Source organism: Phytophthora infestans, genomic scaffold (genome assembly GCF_000142945.1).
Source record: "Phytophthora infestans T30-4 supercont1.16 genomic scaffold, whole genome shotgun sequence".
In the NCBI taxonomy this organism is placed as follows: domain Eukaryota; phylum Oomycota; class Peronosporomycetes; order Peronosporales; family Peronosporaceae; genus Phytophthora; species Phytophthora infestans.
Genome location: NW_003303743.1, coordinates 1,765,690 through 1,786,399, shown reverse-complemented (window position 1 = coordinate 1,786,399; position 20,710 = coordinate 1,765,690). Strand labels below are relative to the sequence as shown.

The window sequence follows — 20,710 nt, the reverse complement described above, 5'->3', positions numbered from 1 at the left end:
ACCAGCGTACTGTGTCATACAGCCCTCAGCAGAACGGTGTGGCGGAGCGTGAATCGAACGATCATGGAGAAGTCACGAAGCATGCTGCACTACCGACGACATGGTGGGCAGAGACTGTAAGTACCGCAGCGAACCTGATTAACCGTTCGGTGAACACGGAATGGTCGAACATGACCCCGCACGAGGTGGGCTTCAAGGAGAAGCCGCGAATGGAGCACTTGCGTGAGTTCGGGTCTCACGGGTACGCTCACATCGACAACGCAAAGAGAACAAAACTTGATCCGAAGCGTTTCAAGTGTGTGTTCCTCGGATACGCAGAGAACACACAGGGGTAACTTGGAAGCGTCCAAGGTCAAGGTGGCACGGTCGGTCAAGCTTGACGAACATGAACTTAACGGTATATACGATACCCCGTGCTCGGAGCAAGGAAGGTTCATCCACGTGACCAAGGGCACTGATGCAGCAGTGACCCCAATTTCGGTTGAGCGTCCAGTAGTGGATGAGCCTATGGAGGATGTCGAAGAATCCGTTCAAGATGTCGAGATGGACTATATGGAACAAGATATCAGTGTACAGCGGCCGCTGCAACGGGAAGGTGAGACCTCCCTGGGTTGGAACTGGCAGAGTACCATGCCCATCAACCGCTCCAGGAGGATCGCTTAGTGTTCCGTCCGGAAGTGGAACGCTCAAGACGTTCTTGAGAGCCAGTATTTCTATTGGAGGACGGTCTGGAGCTTGATGAGGAACGGAAGTCGGAAGGAAGTGACGGTCCACCGACACCTAAGCGTCCAAGAATCGACGAAGGTGGCCTACTTGCAGAGGCAGTGCTGGCGCATGCGGCAAGAATCAACGGCGTACCTGACACGCCGAACTCGTATGCTGAAGCACTTGCAAGCAATGAGAAAGCGGAGTGGCGGAAGGCGATGGAGGCAGAACTTCTATCGCACAAGAAGAACGGTACTTGGACACTTGTACCGCGAAGAACGGTCCGTCTCATTGGGTGTTCGCTAAGAAGGGTGACGGGAACGGTCGAGTAATTCGCTACAAGGCACGGTTGGTGGCGAAGGGGCTTAAGCAAAAGTACGGAGTTGACCTTTTCGAGGCGTACTCTCCTGTGGCGAACATGAACTCAATCCGTGTAGTCTTGGCTGTGTGTGTTGCGTAGGCATACGAAATGGAGCAGCTGTATGCAGACACAGGGTTCCTGAACAAAAAGCTGAAGGACCGTGTCTACATGGAGGTACCGTTCGGCATCAAGAACGCCCAATATCACGTCTGTTTGCTGAACAAGGCCATATATGGGCTGAAGCAGGCTGCGAGCGCCTGGAACAAGACCATTCACAGAGTCTTCATGAAGAGCGGTTTCAAGAGTTGCGGTGCGGATCAGTGTGTGTACGTGAGGCATTCCAAGAGCGGTTACATATATGTCTGTCTCTATGTGGACGACATGATCATCGCTGCCAAAACCCGCGACGAGATCTGTGAAGCCAAAGAGGCCCTCAAGAACGCTTTCAAGATGAAAGAGTGGCGACGCGAAGTTAATCTTAGGAATGGAGATTGGGGTAGCCCGCGTGAGTTCAAATCTCACAGCTGTCGGATCCATACGACAAAAGTGTCGGAACACTGATGATCAAGCAGACGCGATACATCGACGATGTAACGGAACGGTTCGGGTAGCAGAACGCTAAGGGTACCGACAACCCTTGTGCGTCCAACCTCAAATCGTCGAAGGAACAGTCACCAGGAACGAAGACGGAGTGTACTGAGAGGCAGGCAAGACCGTGCCGTTCCCTAATCGGGTGTCTGATGTACATTATGACGTGTACTAGACCGGATATTGCCTACGTGGTGACGCAGCTGTCGCGATTCCTCAAGAACCCTGGTCTACCGCACTGGCGAGCTGCGATTCGTGTGCTTCGGTACTTGAAGACGACACGCACACTTGGGATCGTGTACAACGGAGGATCGAGCAAGGTTACGTCCATTGCTTGGATCTCAACCCGTCGATCCCTCTGCAGGATCTTTCGCGGAGTTGGATATGAAGGCCGATCCACCAAGGGGCCAGTTGGCTCCGCCGAGGGCTCCACTTCTCCGAGCGATTCGATCTCGGTAGTCGCCTCGTACACCAGATTCTGCCATTCTTTGTAGTGGCGGGACCCCACTGACACATATCCAGGTCACCTAGGGATACCGTCCTTCGCCAACCATCGTCCGAAGCTTTCGCGGACGCTGACTGGGGGAGCAACATCAATGATAGGCGTTCCGTGTCAGGTGTGATAGTGATGATCGGGAGCGGTCCAGTGGTGTTTAAGTCGAATCTTCAGAGAACGGTAGCGCTGAGTTCTGCAGAAGCTGAATACAGGGCGTTGAGCCTGTGCACCCAAAACGTACTGTGGACGCGCGCGATGTTGAAGTACATAAGCAAGGGCCAAGAAGCGGCTACGCAGATCTGGGAAGACAACCAAGGGGTGATAGCACTGGCCCAGAGCGCTGGCTATCATGCCAGAACCAAGCATGTCGACATCAAGCACCACTTTACGAGGGAAAGTGTAGCGAACGGAACGGTCAAGATTGACTACGTGGACACTAAGCACCAACTCGTGGACATGCTTACAAAGAGGCTTGGCACCAATACGCTCAAGTACTTGCGGAACGCTAGCGGTATCAATGAGAAGTTGGACACCGTGTAGTAGGCGGTGAGTGGGAGTGCTGAGCAGGCACCGCTCATGCGCGGTTCGAGCCGTTGGACCGGTTCAGTAGTGAACCTGGTTCATATCGTACAACACCTATACGATTGGTAGCGACGGTAGGTAGGAGCAGTTAGTGCACAAAGGACAGGAAAGACAAGCGGAAGAGCGATAACATCAATCTTATTCACTTCGGTTTAAACCAGCAAAAAAAACCAAGACGCCTTGCTGTTGGTGTTCTTGACGGCAGTGTTTTTTTTTTGATACTTTAAAAAATGAATTTTTAGCTAGTGGCAATAGACCCATCCGCATTTTTTTACTATAGCAGATCATATGGAGAACACCGTGTAGTCGTCGCGATCTTACATTTACAAAATTCTCCATCAATATTGGTCAAACAGAGGTACGAGTGCAACACGTTACATATAATATTATTGTGTACATCCCCCCCCCCATGCAACTACTTTGAGCTTTCGATCCCTGGTGTCCATTTAACCGCCTACAGAAACTCAGGCTTGACAAATTTCTAGTCAGCCAAAACGACACAGGTTTTATTTTATATAGGTTTTTGTATGGGGCCGATGGTGGCCGTAAATTGTGTCCAGCTTGACAAATCTCTTTTTTGTATGCGAGCCTCCATATAAAGTGCAAAAACGCGAGCGTTAGCACATCCCTGCTATTTTAAAGCATGTTTTGCAACTTGTGTGAAAACCGCACCGTCAAATAGTAAAAATTGACTGACTTCTGGGCACTCGACGAGGTGGCCGTATACATGTAATTGCGTCCAGGAGTGTAAGTTATTAACTTTCCTTTACATAATTTACACGTTTTACCGCTCCATGTAAAACCTTATCCTACGCCCTTGTCGGCAACACGTCCGCCTATTAAGTACAATCAAAATTTTGCTGTCTAAAAACCGCTTAAATAACAATGGTCAAGTTCATTTCGCTGACAGTAGTAGTTGTCATCGGCACATACATGTATAAGTTATTTTTGTTCAATCTAAAGCCATCTATCTTTGTGGCTCAAGCGACAGCGTCTCAGCGTCGTTATTACGGCCAGTCCTTACGGGCGGCTACTGCTGTACATGTAACATGTTCGATTTAGCAGAACATCATAGAAACTCACTTAGATAACTTATTAATGCAAAAAAAAAAAAAAAAAGTTGTATTTTAGTCATTGTAACTCGCAGAAACTAATTATTACGTATATTAATATTACAGCCATTGTACGTCATAGCGTAAGACTCAGTTTCAGCGTCAACAGCGACATCGTACTGCTTCTTGATATACGCGGCTACCCAGCGAGCTGTCATTTCGAGTGTGATATTCATCTCTTCAGAATACGACACATCGCGCAGAGTATCTGGTATCGTAATTTACTCCGGCATTCTTCCTCCTTTCGGCTCTGGTACTCCGGTAGGACCTTCAAGCTAGCACGCATTGCCAGGTGGCCCTTCCGATATCGCTTGTATTTGCCAAACCAAGATTCAACACGATTATTCGTATGTCTCGTGAAGTGGGGGAGATCCAGATGAAACGCCATAGCTCACATCTCACGATAATCATTTCAATTATTATCGAAGTATTCCCACAACGCTTAGCGACAAACTTTTAAAGTCGGCCCGATGCAACTCGTTGTCCCCCTCAGTACTGGTGTAGGTCATGTTCGTGATGGTATGCTTCATCTGCTGCAACACGTCGGCTTCGTAGGTACCAAATTGCTTCGATATGCGGATTTTATCGTGAATCCACTTGATAACATAAAAGTGACCGAGTTGAGCGCGGGCTTCCGGCAATTGTTTTCGTAACACATCAATCTGTCGCATATCCTTGTCAACATTATGATTCGAACGAATCGCCAGTGCGCATTCGCCCGCTTGATATGATCCAAACTTTTACCCATGTGCCAATCGCTGTTTGTCTCGATGGGTGAGTAGTGCACTGGTTGTCCTACACCGTATTGGTCCATTGCAGCGATTGAAAGCAGCATATAGTTGTATCTACCGACAAAAGAAAAAACTGGTCAAAACCTGCCTCCTCCCTAGATTAAACCTGAATACAAATGACTACTTACTGGTTTGACTTGCGCGAGCAGTCCGTCTGCAAGATCTCAGGAAAACTGTCCGCCGTAGCCCACATGTGTCCGCTCGTGATCGAAATTGCTCCAGTGTCACCGCGTGCGCTTTCATGCACTGAAGATACGCTCGTGACCGGCTCCTCCTTAAATTTCAGAACCATATCGGCCACTGCATCATTGTCTGATAGCTTGACATCTCCAAATATAGCTCATAATCGTAAGTACATTCCAACACACATATGTGCTCACACTAATACCTGCCTTCTGTCTGGAACCGAAGTCGCAGCTGCTCAACAACATGTCGCGTTATAGCTAAGTTAGGCAACGCTCTTGTTGCTGCGCAAATATTAAATGACGACGTACCTCGTCTGCTATCCAGTTTCTAGCGCGCGGCTTGCGTTGTCGGGAAGGTTAAAAATCGAGCGGACTTGTCCCAGCTCAGCCTAACAGGCACATCATTCAATCCCACGCTGGTCGAGGCCGTTTCGCAGCCTGACGCCGAAGCAAGATGGATCATTACCCTCCTTTTCTTGCTAAACCCAATGCCAGCAAGGTCCCCTGCTGGATGCCGAGCTGCAGTGTCTCGTGCCTTGCACTCAAGGCCTAGGAGAAGAGAGACAACAGATCAGCAACAGCTTGGTATTAGCAGCACTTGAATATTCTTCGTGTAGTGCCGACGAACCTGCACGCGGCGAAGAGGTTGCTTGGCTGTCCGTCCACTTACGTCGCGGGGCAGCCGCCGTTCAATTAACGGTTTGGGTTTTGATGAGTTGTTGGACCGTGACGGGTTCTCCTCTTGAAACCGATATCGTCTTGCAAGGTGCTAGACTTAATCCGTGAGCTGTTTCGTTTGGATGTCATTTTCTGGTCTACGCTATTCCAAAGACAATCTTAAAAGAAACAGGGCCTAAGCTTTGTGAGCACATTTTCTAGTATTTTTACAAAAAATCTGTGTACGTAGCCGACCAGCCTGCCATTTCTGGGAAAGATGATGCTTCTCATTTGAATTTCATTTTAGGAGGTTCGCGGCTGTGCGCAGATCGTCTCTTTGTAGCATCTCTAAACCGCTTAGAATCTCTGTGAATGTTTATGTCGCGCTACTATCAAAGTGCCAACAACATGCAGCCCACAACATGAAGCACGCCGCCACATGTCTTTATGTTTATGCAAGTAATCTAACGCTCATTTACTTGATAGAATTTGATATTTCCTCGTACCTAAATATATCATTCACGCGACTATTTCCGCAGTTAGTTTTTCTGTGTGCTCCCTCGATTGTTTGTCCTTATTACGTGGACATTTAAGCTCAAATAGGCAGTACAAGCGGGTAAGTAGTGCAAGCTGGTCTGTTAAAGAACCGCGCACAGAATGTTCGAGTATTATAGGAATCATAAAATCTACTCTCATTATTAATAGCTGCTAATACAATCTCGGCAATCACTTACGCGCTTTATTAAGCCGTGTTCAAGATTCGAATCTAAACTTTCACTATACCCAAGTAATTTAGACCGAAAGCAGGCCCTGAGCGACCGATCATTATTTTCTTCCCTAAACCTGTTTAAAATGTTGTGCTTGAAAACACAACATTTTAAATACTGCAGGACAGAAGAAACCGACAACCCACCTTTTCGTCAATAGCTCAGCCAAGATTTGGTCTCTGTGGCTGTGCTTTCGATATGTTACTCCTTTTGTACAGCATAAAAGCTTATTTAAGCTAACACTCCAGTTTTTGTGGTGCGTTGAATACCCCCATACAACGTTTTTTGGCGAGGAGGTCCAAGCTTCCAGCCAGCCGAAATTCATTTAAAACTCTAAATTAATAGAATGATGGTCAGCAAATGCGGTTAGACACCGCGCCTCCAACCGTTTGCGCTCCCACCAATATGGGGATCGCGAGAGCTGTAACTACCTGCTCACTTGCTTTTTTGCAGCCGCATAGACTCGGGGCTAACCAATGTAGAGAGAGGAAGAGTCCAAGGTCTTCGTGAGGCAGGGAAGTCAGTGTCCAACCAGCTAAAGCTGTCCATCTAGTAAAATTTGCAATTTCAAGGAAAGTCAAACGCTCTAGAGACGCAGTTGATCGTGCGCTGCTACCTCGTAGTGCCACCCGTTCAGGACGTAAGTCGTTTATCACGGAGAAACTCGCCCGACGACTGCTTCGCAAGGCTGCATCAGAGAGCTTCTCGGCACTGCAGCTCAAGGGTCGACTGCAACTTCACTTGCTCGGTGCGAGCGATCAGGCGTCGGCTAGCTGACGTCGACTTGCTAGTAAACTCAAAGATGGAAACCACTCTTCCGCTCACCGAAATGCACAAAACAAAACTCGTCTAGCGTGGACCAAAGGCATGGTTGTTGTTTCAAAGGAAACAAGTTACTCAATTATTTTTTTTCGGACGAGAAAAAACATCAATTTGGACGACCCAGATTAGCTACAGCAGTATTGGCACGACGTCCGCCACCCATTGCAAACCACAATGCGCCTTCAAAATGGCGGATGCTCCGTCATGGTGTGTGGAGGATTTAGCTCTTAGGGTAAGTCTGAGTTGGCTGTGCTCGTGTCCGACAAGCTTCGGCGCGGTATATCTATTTTGGCAGAGTATTTGATACATTTTGCGAATTTAAAATAAGGTGTGGATTTTGTGTATCAGCAAAATAGCGCATCGATTCACATGTCGCAGGAAGCGCGGGAGTTGTTAGTCCGGTCCAGGTTTTGTGATACATTGATTATCCAGCTGTATACCCAGGTAAATACCAGGGGGGGTAATCAGTAATTTATTTTCGCATTTTGGCTCTGCCTCCCAGCCACCACGTTGGCGCCACGCGCTCGACTTCGACCCGGGGCATCCCCGATATCACGCACGCACGACACCACCAACATCAAGACGCAGATGGCTGAGGAGGATCGGGCAGAGGAGGAGGCACGCAGGCTCGAGAAACAACGCTTAGACCATCATTCCAAGTGCAGCACGACTCATGGGCCACACCCGAAGTTTGTTTGAAGGGGTACATGGAGACTACGCGGCAAACGCTTGTCGTCAAAGAAGTGAATATCGTGGCTTGTTGAAGCGCAGATCTCCGTAGCAAGTACGCTACCGCGGACGCATGGACTCGGAGATTCCTCTCGTCCCACAAGAAATTGGCTCCAGCGCAAGCACATTAGCACGCATGAATGGCCTCAGCGAGAGAGGTCTACAGGCAAGCATACGTCACACAAACTTAAATCCATCGAGTGTCCTTTCCAGATGCTGGCTCAAGTCGCAAAGTGCGGCGATGTAACGTGGGCTATTAAGATAAAAATTTGAGATCTACAGTCACAACCACAGGAGCTCAGAAAAAATATTTACAGGTCCTATTCAGGTATTCGCCAGGTTTTAGTGGAATCACCTTTGGTGTCTAAAATCGAGTTGCTAGTGGAGTGGAACGTCAAGGGCTTACAGCTACATCCGCGAAAATTCCAATCACCGCGTGGCAATGGATGATGTTTGAAACCTGATTTTGCGGATAAAGCACCCTCTTTGTAGGCTTTCTTTAACAGGGCAATACAGATGACAAAAGAACAATTATACGGTGGCGGCGGCTATATTAAGCACTAAAAGGGACTGGAAGCCGTGTCGTGGGTGACTGAAAACACCCACCGCACAATATAAAGTACGTTAGCGAAAAGTGTTGTGACTTCATACTGTTGAAGCTCCTTCGACAGGATTGACTTTTTCTGCTGTCGTAGAAACTTGTGAAGGAAGATACCAGGACTGGTAATAATACGGAAGACCCTACATCTTACCCTGCGTATTAAAAAGTACTGATTGAATGTTTGGTCCGCACAGTGGTTTGAACGGCACCGCTACAGCCGACAGTGAGAGGCACCTTACGACGGTTTGTGCCCCAACAGCAGTCGAGTCTGATAGCGAGGACGAAGACCAAGGGAGCTACGGCGTCGGACACGATTACGGAATTGTCACTACCGTGGAAGGGTCCAGTAATAGACGCTCCGTGTTCTCTCCGACCCCATCCAAGAAGACAAAAAAAGGATTCGGTCCTATCAACCTTGGCATCATCCATGTCAACTCTGGTGGACCATATAGTTGTCAAACCTTCGGGAAAGAGCGAACTGAAGTTACGTCTGTCCAGACAGACTTCGCATCGATGCGCGAGGATATTCTTTAAGTTAGTGGTTGTGTGGCGGGAATGGCTGCGAAAATCGACGCGGTGGCTGACAATATTGCATCCACCGTGCAGAAAGCGGTTATAGGAAGTATGACAATCTCAAATCACGCAAATGTAAGAGTTTTATGGTATTAAACGCTCACTGACTTTACTAACTCACTAGCGATATAATTGCATTTATTTGCCCTTCTAGCAAGTCCTCCTTTACGTCCTCCTCGACCTGAAACACTTTCAGGTCGCCGCCACTGTTATCGTTGTGTAGAAGCATTTCGTCATGCATGCTGCTGTTGTGCTCGCCTCGGACAGCTGTATCCAGCTCCTCTAAGGTGTTGCGCTCGAATGTAAGTGAAACATTGTGTAACACGAAGCAGCTTGCATTTACTTTCCCAGCTTCGATATCGCTGTTCATGTCGAGTTCTCTTCGTAGTATCCGGAAACGGCCTTTAAGTGCCCCAAACGCCAATTTAACCGGGATGCGTGCTCTTGAGTGCGCTTTGTTGAACTTGTTAATTGCAGGATTATCTCGCTGGTTGAGTGCGAAGGGTGTTAGCATGCGCGTACCCAGTATCTCCATACTGAACGGTAGCCGTTGCCTCTCGTATGTACCCACGATGCTGCGTTTCCACATAGACGGATCGTTGCAGCTTCCTGGGCGGAGAAAACACCGTGAATCGCTGATGGGCATCAACAATTGCCATTGCGTTATAAGCGGGAAACCCTTTCTACAATACCAACCCCAAAACTCCTGCTTGGCGAGACCACTTGATTAGTGTTCCGTCAAAAGCCCCGGCAGCTCCTTCGATTCCGCATACGCCTTCAAATCCAGAACTACCTCAGACCACTCACATGCATGTCTTGGGTAGAATTTTAAAGCGCTCGCGTTCACTGAAGAAAATAAGTATGATTTGAGCTAGTGCTCGCGGCCCTGTAGACTTGCTGACACCAAACGCTTGGCACGCATCCTTCAGACTTCCGCGCGATCCGAGATAGAACATCACTTGAGCTATCTTCTCCTTTAGGAAAAACTTCCGATTCTCTCCTACAGAGTTAGGATTGCTTTTGTAATATATAGGCCATTTAGAATGTGACGAATGCCACAATAGCGTCGGAACACCCACTCCCTATGCGGAAAGCATTTCTAAAGCTGGTATCGTCTTGCCGCTGGTCATCATTTTTTGTCTAAAGAAATTGGCTCTTACCGTGTAGATGTCTGTGTTTTCAGCTCGCACGCTTCTACCATCCACATTGAGTAGTAGACCGAATGCACACAGCATGACACATGCGACACCAACAGCTAGCTCGTGTTCCATGAGTGGTGTCAAATGGAGAAAGTGTCTACGTCGTGACCAACCACTCTTATACAGGATAATCTCGGGGACTAAGTTTATTCTGACTCTGAAGGTCAGAATAACTTTACGCCAAGAATAACTTATTAACCAATAGTATTTACGCGTTTAGCCCGGCGGCTAGGGTAAGAATATCTCTCGCTATTCTTATTCTAGATATTTCGAAATGAAACAGGCCCTTAACGCGTCCGGTTGCGGTGCTCGCATCGAGTAGATGAATGTCATTACCTTCGTGACAGTTCCACGTAATCAAGTTTAAGGTAGGAATCTAGCTGGTGTAACTTATAATCGAACGCAAGCTCCGTTTCCGCAGGTACTCCACTTTCCAAAATTCCCTTTTTAGATGCGTTTTTCGCCCTTATTATCTGGATCGCATGCTAACATGTATATGCACGCGTATACAATTTGTTATGATCGATGTTAGAGTCACACTATGATTGTGTGTCTTCGTACTTAAGTGCATTTAAAAGCCACCACATGGGCACACATAGGTGTGTCCAGGAAACAAAGTCACAAAAGGCACACGTTGAACATAAAGTACGTAAGTTAAATTCATAAATGTTATCAATCATAGACTTTCTGGGGTGTATGCGCATACATCATCGAATCTAATTGTAGCTTGAATGTAGCACGTACACTGGTTCGAAATGAAAGTTACGTGAGTGTACAATTGTCTAAGTGTTTTTTACTGGCATGTCCTGTCGCGTCACTACCCCTGCACGGAGGCCAATAGCATGAAAAAAGATAGAGTCAAATACAAGTTTTATCGGCGAGAACCAAGGTCGTGTCTGTCGTGTCGCTACGCAGTTTATTATTCTTGCGGGAAACACATATAAGTAAGGAAAAAATGAGTTATGCGTATAAGACGTATCCTTTCAATGGTGTGTATTTAAACAATTTAGCCATGCAGTGACTTCAGCAAATACCGCAACCGAATATACCGCAGAATGGTCTTTGAAACAGATTATTGCAATGCCGCGCACTGTACACTCAAAGAAGTGCAATACCAGTGGCCCGCAGCTGACTCTGTCGCCTTGTTTCAGTGACTTCACGTGAATGATTGACATCAGGGATATCTTCTCAGGAAATAAAACCCTTCGGATACTTTCGACGACATGAAACACACAAAGTAGAATCCGAGCACCAGGAAACTCTGCACGAAGAAGCGAAATTTCACCAAAATCTTTGTCATCAATGATGACACGAATTTTATCCCAGGTAGGATTGGATATCTTGAAAGAAGTGACGGCGTCCGTAAGACATTCAGCGCTCCCATTTTCCATCAGTGAATGTTGAACATATTGTCCCTATTTCACACACAGATCACAAAAAGCCACAATGAGGCATCAAGAATCACAAAAGCCACGATAAGGCACCGAGGGGCACAAAGCGACCCAAAAGACTCAATGGCACACTGAGTCACAAAGAACCACATAGTTGTCACTTACATGGCCGAATACGTCATGAATCATAAAGCTAAACAGCTTATACCGAGCGCCATTGGTGTTGTGGGTGGCATCCACCACCATCACTTCTGGAAAAGCCTCAAAGAAGCGGTGCATCTGATGAGTCTGAAAAGTGATCGTCTGAGCCAGTTTATCTTTGTCGACATAGACCGTAGCTGCGTTTCCCTTCTGCCTCTGCGTGGCCTCATCAGCGGCGTTGGAATCCGAGGCAGACGCGGAGCTGTTCATATCTCCGATGACGGCGAGCTTCTGCAGCGCTTTCAAATCTTTCAAAATGAAAGGCTGTAAGGCGCGAAAAGAGGGGAGGGGTGAAAGGGGGGAGAGGGCGTGAATTTTTGAAATCCGTGGCAGCTCAAATGTAGAGATTTATATATCTTCGTAGCCGTTTTCTTATCGTAAATTACCAAAACTCATAGTGTGCACTTTCATTTCACTTCAATACGAAATTCGACCACTTAAGTACGATCTGGGCTTTCGAAATGTGTTATTGAATTCGACCAACGGCAAATTTGGTCGGAATTCACAATACTTGCAATTCTAGCACTAACGACGTCAGAAGTGCTAGAAACTTGAGGGTATCACTACTCCGAAGTAATTTGAAAAAACAACGAGGATTGTCTGTAACATTTTTATTGCTGTGAAAAATGCGGATAAACAATACGGAAGAAGAACATGTAGCTCCATCGCGTCGTGAATACCGCGTTGCCATGATTCGACTACGTGTACGATAAGCAATCCACTGTGCTCCCTCGGTGGCTTCTATTCAGGTATGTAGTACAGTAGCGTAAAACTCTCTCCTACTTATCTTGAAGAAGCAGTTTTTCCATCCTACTCCCAATTTCACGAGCGTTTTCGGTGCCCGAGTCAAGTAAAAAACCGGTAAACTGCTGTGCAGCCACGTCCTGTGTCGATTTCGAGCGAAAGTGCATTGGAACGTGGCGCATTATCGTTCGAGTTAAAGTCTCCGATACCGGTGAATCCGATAAGGGGATCGACACGCACCATCCCGATTCATCCGCGTGCATGCCAGTAAAAATTCCCTCTCCTTCGGTAAACAACCGCCAAACGATTACTAATCGAACGTCTCGGACGTAGCGACGAACTACCGCACGCTCCAGCACCGACACGGATCTCCCCGAGTTGAGACGCGTGCTGACTCGAAATTTAAATGCCGACGTGCTCTCGGGATCGTCCACGCCGTCAAAACGTTCTCGGTCTTCCTGACGGTGTTGCATCTGTGCCACTAGCCACGTAAACCGGCAAACTTGCTGAAAGGCAAATGGCAAGACGTATTTATCGGTGTAGACGTAGTATCCCGCCTTCCCATCCTCGTTCCACTGTCGTCTCGGATGATCCCAACTGGCATCCGTTGCGTCCAAGCCATAGGTCTTTAAAACCTCATCCGTCTGGGCATAGAAATGGTCTAATTCCTTTACGTACGCCTTAAAAAACTCAGCATCCGAAGGTTCGAAACGAATCCTCTTGTGCTGGTGTGTTGCGTCATCGTGAACATGGCTGACTCTTGTCTGTATGGTGGCTTGGAACTCGTGGATGAGAGCAGCTCGGGACTCAATAGCTGTATTGAGTCGACGCTGCGTCTCCTCGGCGTTGACTTGAGCCTGTAGTTGCCGTTTTGCCACTATTTCCCACGCCGATGAGGCCAGAGACCTCGCGGCATCTTTGGCTTTTTGGAGTTCTGTTAACTCGGTCGAGAGCTCCCCAATCTGTTGCTGCAGCGTCTCCTTAGCTTCTCTGCGTCGCTCTCTATACAAACTGCGTCTCTTGCGGTCTTGTGCCTTTTCCAATTCGTGTTTGGCAACTGGGTCGAGCAACTGTTTGTTTCTCTTTTTGCCTTTTGCACTCTTCGCACCGTTTTGTGGCAACGCGACGATTTCTTTCTTCACCGCTTCAGAGGGAGACGCTTCGTCGCTGTTCTCGATGTTGGTGAGCGACTGAAGCGTCGGGAATATGGGCAGATCGAAGGACACGAGGAAGTCTTCCACCTCGCCCAAGAACGCCGCGTCCTGGCTTGACATGGCAACTGCAAGAGTGTCCAGTAAAAAAAATTTGTAAACATGTGCAGAATGATTGTGAGTGGGTGATCCATGCATGATGATGGGGCGTTATTTACAGCGTTATTTTCACGTTCACTCACGCTAACACTGTTTACATTCACCACATGTTTTAATGAGCCTCCTACTTGCCCACGACGGAATTCGTTTTGGCGTATCCTAGCTTGTGCAACACCTTCCGGATATCATCCAGTACTGCAACGTTGTCGATGGTGGCTGGCACACGGAATGGCGCCGAGTCGGCAACAGCTTGGATCGTCGCGCGCATGACCTTGCCAGAGCGAGTCTTGGGCAGTGCGTCCACGAGTCCGACATCCTTTAGACACACGAAGCTGCCCATCTGCTCACGCACATCGCGCACCACTTGCTCAATGATCTAGTATCGCACACAAATCGGCAAGTTAGCAGGTCGTTATGGGGTTACAGGGTACGGAGTAAGTGTACCTCTTCCTTCGAACGATCGATTTTCTTGTCAATCACCAGAAGAGCGACCGGGACGTGGCCCTTGAGCGGATCTGCTACGCCGAACTGCACTCATTAAACGATAAAGTGAGAATTTTACTGCTAATATGTCCTCAATCTTCAGAAGTACGTACCACCGCGCACTCGACAACCTCCGGAATCTCGATAATCACTTCTTCGATCGATCCAGTAGTGATACGGTGGCCCGCAACGTTAATAACATCATCCGTCCGTGACATCACCTAACAGTTAGGATAACAGATAAATGTTAACTGGGTTAAAGCTCATAGCAACGTTCACTTACGTAAACGAATCCTTCTTCGTCGATATGTCCGGTATCTCCCGTGTGGTAATAACCCGGGAACCGCTTGAAATACTTGGCATGAAAGTCGTCCGGGTTGTTGTGTAGAGTAGTCAGAGCACCTGCATCGATGACAACGACACGTTAGAGCAACATTACACAACAAACGAGGACGAATCCGTACTGTACCTGGAGGAAGAGGCAGCTTGACCACCAGCTCGGCATCTTTCTCTTCTTTCTCGTGGTTGTGGCCATGGTTCTCATCGTCGTCGGCGTTATCTGCCGTCAGAAGTTGGACGTCCCAGCCAGGCACCGGACGAGCTACTGAGCCCACTTTAATACGCGGAAGGCCGTCCTCTGTAAGATCCTCGTTCTGCATGCCTAGGCACGGGGCCGTGATCGGCCATCCAGTCTCCGTTTGCCACCTGATCAAGCCGTAAATCCACGTTTAGTAGCGGAAAATCGCCCCTCTAGCCACGAGATAAGCTCACCAGTGGTCGATTAGAGGAACACCGAGCTCCTCTGAGAAGAAGTTGAACGTCTTGGGGTCTCCACGCTCGCCAGCTACGAACATCGATCTGGATGTTAACATAACAAGTTAAATTGCTCTTAACTGATAATCGGTTGGGAGAAACACGTACTGGAACGTCTTGCGGATCTCGTCTTTCTTCTCTTTCAGCAGTGCAGCATGTGGGTCTTCCTTTCGGATCGCTCGTAACGCAGTCGGCGCAGTAAACATCGACTTGATGCCGTACTCCGTTATCAAACGCCAGTAAGCTCCAGCATCCGGTGTTCCAACCGGTTTACCGGCATACAAAACCGACTGTAAATACCATTTAACTGTTAGCAACGCTTATGACGCCATATCATTGTTTCAAAAGCATACCGTGCAGCCATGTACCAGGGGGCCGTATACAACAAGTGAATGCCCCACTGTCCAGCCCATATCGGACGCCGCGAAGAACGTGTCGCCTTGCGTAATGTCAAACACATTGCGCATCGCCCATTTCAGTGCAACAGCATGACCGCCATTGTCTCGCACCACACCCTTCGGACGTCCGGTAGTGCCGGATGTATACAAGATGTATAGTGGGTCTGTTGCAAGCACAGGCACTGCGTCAACAGGATTGGCCATTGCCATGACATCTCTCCAGTCGACGTCACGTCCCTTGGTCATGGGGAAGGGACAAAGGTCGCGTTGCATCATGACAACTCTGCTGGGTTTCCAGCTCGAGCGCTCGAGCGCACCGTTGAGCAGTGGACCGTAGTCGATGATGCCCTTGGGCTCCACACCGCAACTCGCTGAGATGATGATCTTGGGCTTGGCATCTTCGATACGAGCAGCCAATTCCAGTGTCGCAAACCCGCCGAACACGACAGAGTGGATAGCTCCGAGACGAGCACAAGCGAGCATAGCCACGGTTGTCTCCAGTACTGCCGGCATGTAGATGACCACGCAGTCTCCCTTCTTCACGCCAAGTTTCTGTAGTCCTCCAGCAAAGGTAGATACTACAGTTAAAGGGGTGACGTGAGAGGGTTATTGATAAAGGTTAAATAGATAAAATGCTGGTTCACCTTCTTTTAGTAGTTGACTGTACGTCATGGTGGTCTTCGTGCTTGTGAGTGGGCTGTCATAATAAAGCGCCACGGCATCGCCCCGTCCGTTGTTCACGTGTACGTCCAGTGCGTTGTAGCACGTGTTTATCTCACCCCCAGCGAACCATCTCGACGATGGTCCTGACGTGCTACAATCGAAAAGTTAGATTGGGTAAATTATTACCGTTCATGCGAGGGCGTCTATCGTTTTGCGTACGTATCGAGCGTTTTGGACCAGGGCTTGAACCACTTGATGTCTTGCGCTGCTTCGGCCCAGAACTCCTCTGGTTTCTCGAGGCTGCGACGGTATTGTTCCGTGTAGCTAGCGATTTCTCGGCGGGCCGAGAGACGCAGATGATGTGACGCGATGCGCTGGTGCGACAATGCCCGTAGCATGCTGGCGGGGAGAATGGTTGTCGCGACTGGGGCGCTGCTGGTTACGGAGCAGAATCCGGAATGAGCGACGTTGGCAAACTTCAAGGTGATGTGGTACCGGAGGCACTACCGGTATAACCGATCCTGTCTATTGCTGAAGGCACCGGATCAGTGCTTCTAGCCACGGGATGCCTCTTCGATCGGGACTGTACGTTGCTAAATTGACATGGCTACACTTGTACATGTAGTACGGGGCGATTTCGATCATCGAATCGATGGGGTAATTTTGCAATGCTAGCAAGGTTCAGTCCTAGCTGTCGACAAGGTGGTTTCGCGTGGCACTTGAAGTTGTGTCAAAAACGTGGCCGCACGAAACAATTTCAAGTGCGCGTGATGCCGAGGTCTCGACCCGAGTGGCTAGTACAGCGATAAAGGATACAATAACATGTACCAGTGCAAGACTCGGTTTCTGCGTAGAAGACCTTAGCTTACTTGTTTTTATGTCTTGCATATACAAGCAGCAATGGAGGTCAATCGCCAGGTATACATGTAAATGCATCCATGCAACACATCTCGCATCTCGTGAAGGCGACAATCTGAATCCGATTCGGATGGGATTAACAAGTCAAGGTTGTTAAACAGCTTCAACTTAGCCGGATGGATCACTTTCCTCCATCAACTACATGTACGTGTAACATGTCGCTGTCACTACTCGTATATTTGTGAGCTTGTACATGTACTTGTCCAACAGAAAACGTCAACTTTCCAGCCCGAAACCCGTTTAATCGTACTTAGTGAGAGTAAAACCGGTATCATCAGCGGCACTTCCACAAGATCGCAATGATTATCCGCGCTGTGAGTGACAGCGACAGCGAAGAGGAACTGCTGAGCGCTGCCCAGGCTGCATCATCTCCTCGTCGTTCTGTATTCGATCCTCCGGACGTCACTCACTCTTCAACTAAAGGCAATGCCGCTCGATACTCGTGGTTCGTGGCTTGTGGGACGCTAGTATTGCTGCTACTCGTGGACTTGGCTGCTGTATTCGACCCTTCTCCCGACGCCTTCGCGCTGCTTCCGCTGCTAATACCCGCGCTCTTCTACCATGAGACCATCATTCTTTATCCCACTGCGTCCATACTCAATCAATTCGTCGGCTTGGCGCTCGTCGGCGTCTGGATCTACACAAGAGAGAAGGGTTTCGCTGCTGGGAGCTCAGCGCAATGGCTACGCAACGCCCGCTACGGTCCGTTAATAGTGGGCGCCCTATTGTGTCTGGGCCACGTGGTGTCGTGTCTGTATCTTCTCTTCGCGCTTCTTGAGAGCAACGGAGACCACACCAAGTTCTGGATCGGGCGTCAGCACTCCAGACACAGTACAAGTCCCTATGGACGCGTCTAGTGACCGACTGAAGCTCTAGCTGCTGTCTTGGCTGCTCCAGGGTCCAGAACTTGGTCTAGAATATCTTTGATAGAATTAATCTGCATATTATCCGCCTTCTTCCAGAGTTTATAATTCTGATGCGCCTGATCCAGAATTGTTTTAAACTCGGGTCGGAATACCGCTTCGGCCACGACTTCAAAAAACGGTAACACGATAAACTCAAAGAATCCGACCTGGTTACGAGCGCTATTCTCGCTGTTACGGTTCATGAACGGCGAGATGTCCATCCCCAGAGTGTATTCGTCGTCCCCCTGCAAGAAAAACTCTTCGATAATGAGATCCGACCAGCGGGCGTGGAGCTTCAATGCCTTGGATGAGTGACCGAGGTCCGCACACTTGATAACGATCTTCATAAGCAGCATGGGCGAGTGTTCCACCTCTGCATCTTCCTGAGATATCAGCGCTGTCTTCAAGCTCCCCACAAGCTGCAAATGAACAGTAAGATCGGTCGATAACACCATCTCAACGATGGCCTTGCGTACTTCACTGAACTGGCCAGGCGACAGCCCCACAAAGATGTTGAAAAGTGGGTCTTTCGCTAAGAAAAAGGCTTCGGCTAAGTGCATCCGTTCCAGAACGGACGAGTCGCTGAACTCGATGGCCAAGTCACTGCCACTCTTGATCATAAAGTTGTTGTTCTTGCCGGGGTGTCTGAAATCGTGGATAGCGGCAGCAATGATCGCTGCAAATACCTCCTGGTATGTTAGTAAATCCTGCAAGTAGCCATTGTCCATGACCGAGATGAGATATTCCACCGAACTCACGACATCTGCAGCGTGGCAATTATTATGCTGCACACAAAAGTACGCCAGTTAGATTTTTAGAAGACGACAGAGAAGTGGGCCCGTACGTAAGGGTTGCGGTGGTATCCGATGTCCAAGAAGTAAAGAAAGTTAGCTAGGGTACTCTTATTGACGGAGCAGAGATCGAAGAGGTTATGTTGCTCGAATGCGATGTACGTGATGAACGAGATCGGTTTGTTGTTGGTCAACCTTGCCACTCTACGAAACCAGAACAAATTAGTAAACTAGAGATATACAGCCATAATCTAGACGTACTCGAAGGTGTCGACACTCCATCCGTCACGTTCCATGAGTTCTCCAACAGCGTTCAATACTTCATCAGTCGGAGCTGTAACTTCAGGGTGCAGTCGTGTTTCACCAGCTCGATTGGTGCTACTGTTATTGGTGGGACTTATAGAGACGCTCGTGTTGCTAGAACTCGCAGTCATACTCCTCTCTGACTCCTTAATACTGGTATTAGTGGGATTCTCGACGCTGTTCTGGAACACGGCGGAGGCTCGACGATTGCGCGTGTAGGATTTGTTGGCAAGAACGGTAGTAGCCCACGACTTAATGTCGCCGTCCAAGTCTCCGTCACGTTTCATCTTAAGCTGCTCGTGGATGTCTGGGGCGAAGAGATTTTGACCTTTTCGCATCAGTAAAGTGACGATTCCGTCCAGATTTTCACGAAGTTCCGGTGACAATTCAGTGGCGCGTTGCAAGGCCTTGAGGTCGAGCAGAACTTTGGCCATCGGCGAGTCAAAGTCTAGCGGTGGACTGCCATCTCCATGGCCACCTACTCGTTCTTCGAGCATTTTCTTAAGACTTTTGTTCTCATTGAGGATGATTTCTTTCTGCAAATGTGAAGCACGTGCTCGCTCTTCGACGATCTTAGCGTGTAGGAAGTTGAGACGCAAGAAGCGATCTATCTGGCGTACACGAACAACGAGTACTGCCGATACACAAACCAGTATAAAGATCAGCAGGAACTTGTTGACCACAAAGACAGTCGAACTTGAGGGAGGGTATTGAAGCGAGACGACAATGCAGAACTCCAGGTTAATACCGAAAGCCAGAAGCAGATAGTGGAACGCGTCCAGCTTGAACAGAGGCGATACAAGCAGCACCACCAATGGTCGCAGCAAGTTCATGTTCAGATGCGCCATAGGGATCGCCACTACCTCAAGCGTAGCATTAGTGAAGATCTCTGAGCCAGCAAAGTATCTTTAAACGTACCTCGATTAATATATGCCAACACGAGATCTCTTCCTGATGACTCGAGGTTCTGATAGATCCACCACTCGGTAGAGCCGTCCAATAGAATCGTGTCGTTGTTCGAGGAGGTGTCGAGCCCCTCGGAGTGTCTCCTGTCGTCCGTCCCATGAGGTTCGTCATGGAAAGCTAGCGAGAAGAGCGACTTCAAGTCTTTGAGAAAAACTCGGGTATAGTCGTCCGCGTTGATGAGCCCCTGGCCTAGAATACCGGCAGCGAAGCAGTGTGCGATGAGACACAGTAGAGTTTGTTCGTGACCGACAAAGTATCTCGAGCGACAACATGCTACTAGTGTGGGCACAGGGAGGTAGATGAAGGCGGAGACCCACAGTCGCAGTCCTGAGGCTTCTCGGACATCTGGATCGTCGTCGTAGAAGCCCACCCAATCAGGTGTACTAAGCGTGATCCAGATGAGCCAACACACTAGACTGGCGTAGAGCGCAGGAGCCAGGTTGGTTTCGGTGTAAAAGGCTTGGAAGTCGAGCTCCACGAGCGGATCCTTCGTAAACGAGTTGGTAACATAGTGGAAGCCATACTTCTCCTCCATGGCCTTGGTCAATTTAATGGCCTCACTTCGATCAGCTGCGGATCGTGGGAAGATCAAAGTGGATACAGGAACTCCCAGCGAGCTGCGTCGCGCCATGGACGAATGCAGCGTCATAGCCATA

At 48.7% G+C, this 20,710-nt stretch overlaps 4 protein-coding genes across 4 annotated transcripts; 2 read left to right on the top strand and 2 right to left on the bottom strand.

Moving 5' to 3' along the window:
• Positions 1 to 6,134: 6,134 nt before the first annotated feature.
• On the top strand, positions 6,135 to 8,252 carry PITG_08936 (uncharacterized protein; the record flags this gene model as incomplete). Its single annotated transcript, XM_002902935.1, has 4 exons — positions 6,135 to 6,142; positions 6,817 to 6,992; positions 7,569 to 7,755; positions 8,204 to 8,252. The coding sequence occupies 4 exons, from the start codon at positions 6,135 to 6,137 to the stop codon at positions 8,250 to 8,252; spliced, it is 420 nt and encodes a 139-aa protein (XP_002902981.1).
• A 5,600-nt stretch (positions 8,253 to 13,852) lies between these two features.
• Positions 13,853 to 16,569, bottom strand: PITG_08935 (acyl-CoA synthetase short-chain family member, putative; the record flags this gene model as incomplete). The annotated part of the gene is made up of 10 exons (XM_002902934.1): positions 13,853 to 14,190; positions 14,259 to 14,342; positions 14,411 to 14,518; positions 14,581 to 14,699; positions 14,767 to 15,002; positions 15,069 to 15,155; positions 15,219 to 15,400; positions 15,464 to 16,086; positions 16,153 to 16,322; positions 16,391 to 16,569. The coding sequence occupies 10 exons, from the start codon at positions 16,567 to 16,569 to the stop codon at positions 13,939 to 13,941; spliced, it is 2,040 nt and encodes a 679-aa protein (XP_002902980.1).
• An 819-nt stretch (positions 16,570 to 17,388) lies between these two features.
• On the top strand, positions 17,389 to 17,946 carry PITG_08934 (uncharacterized protein; the record flags this gene model as incomplete). The annotated part of the gene is made up of 1 exon (XM_002902933.1): positions 17,389 to 17,946. The coding sequence occupies one exon, from the start codon at positions 17,389 to 17,391 to the stop codon at positions 17,944 to 17,946; it is 558 nt and encodes a 185-aa protein (XP_002902979.1).
• A 55-nt stretch (positions 17,947 to 18,001) lies between these two features.
• On the bottom strand, positions 18,002 to 20,685 carry PITG_08933 (calcium/calmodulin-dependent 3',5'-cyclic nucleotide phosphodiesterase, putative; the record flags this gene model as incomplete). Its single annotated transcript, XM_002902932.1, has 5 exons — positions 18,002 to 18,044; positions 18,094 to 18,779; positions 18,839 to 18,989; positions 19,047 to 19,947; positions 20,007 to 20,685. The coding sequence occupies 5 exons, from the start codon at positions 20,683 to 20,685 to the stop codon at positions 18,002 to 18,004; spliced, it is 2,460 nt and encodes an 819-aa protein (XP_002902978.1).
• Positions 20,686 to 20,710: the final 25 nt, after the last annotated feature.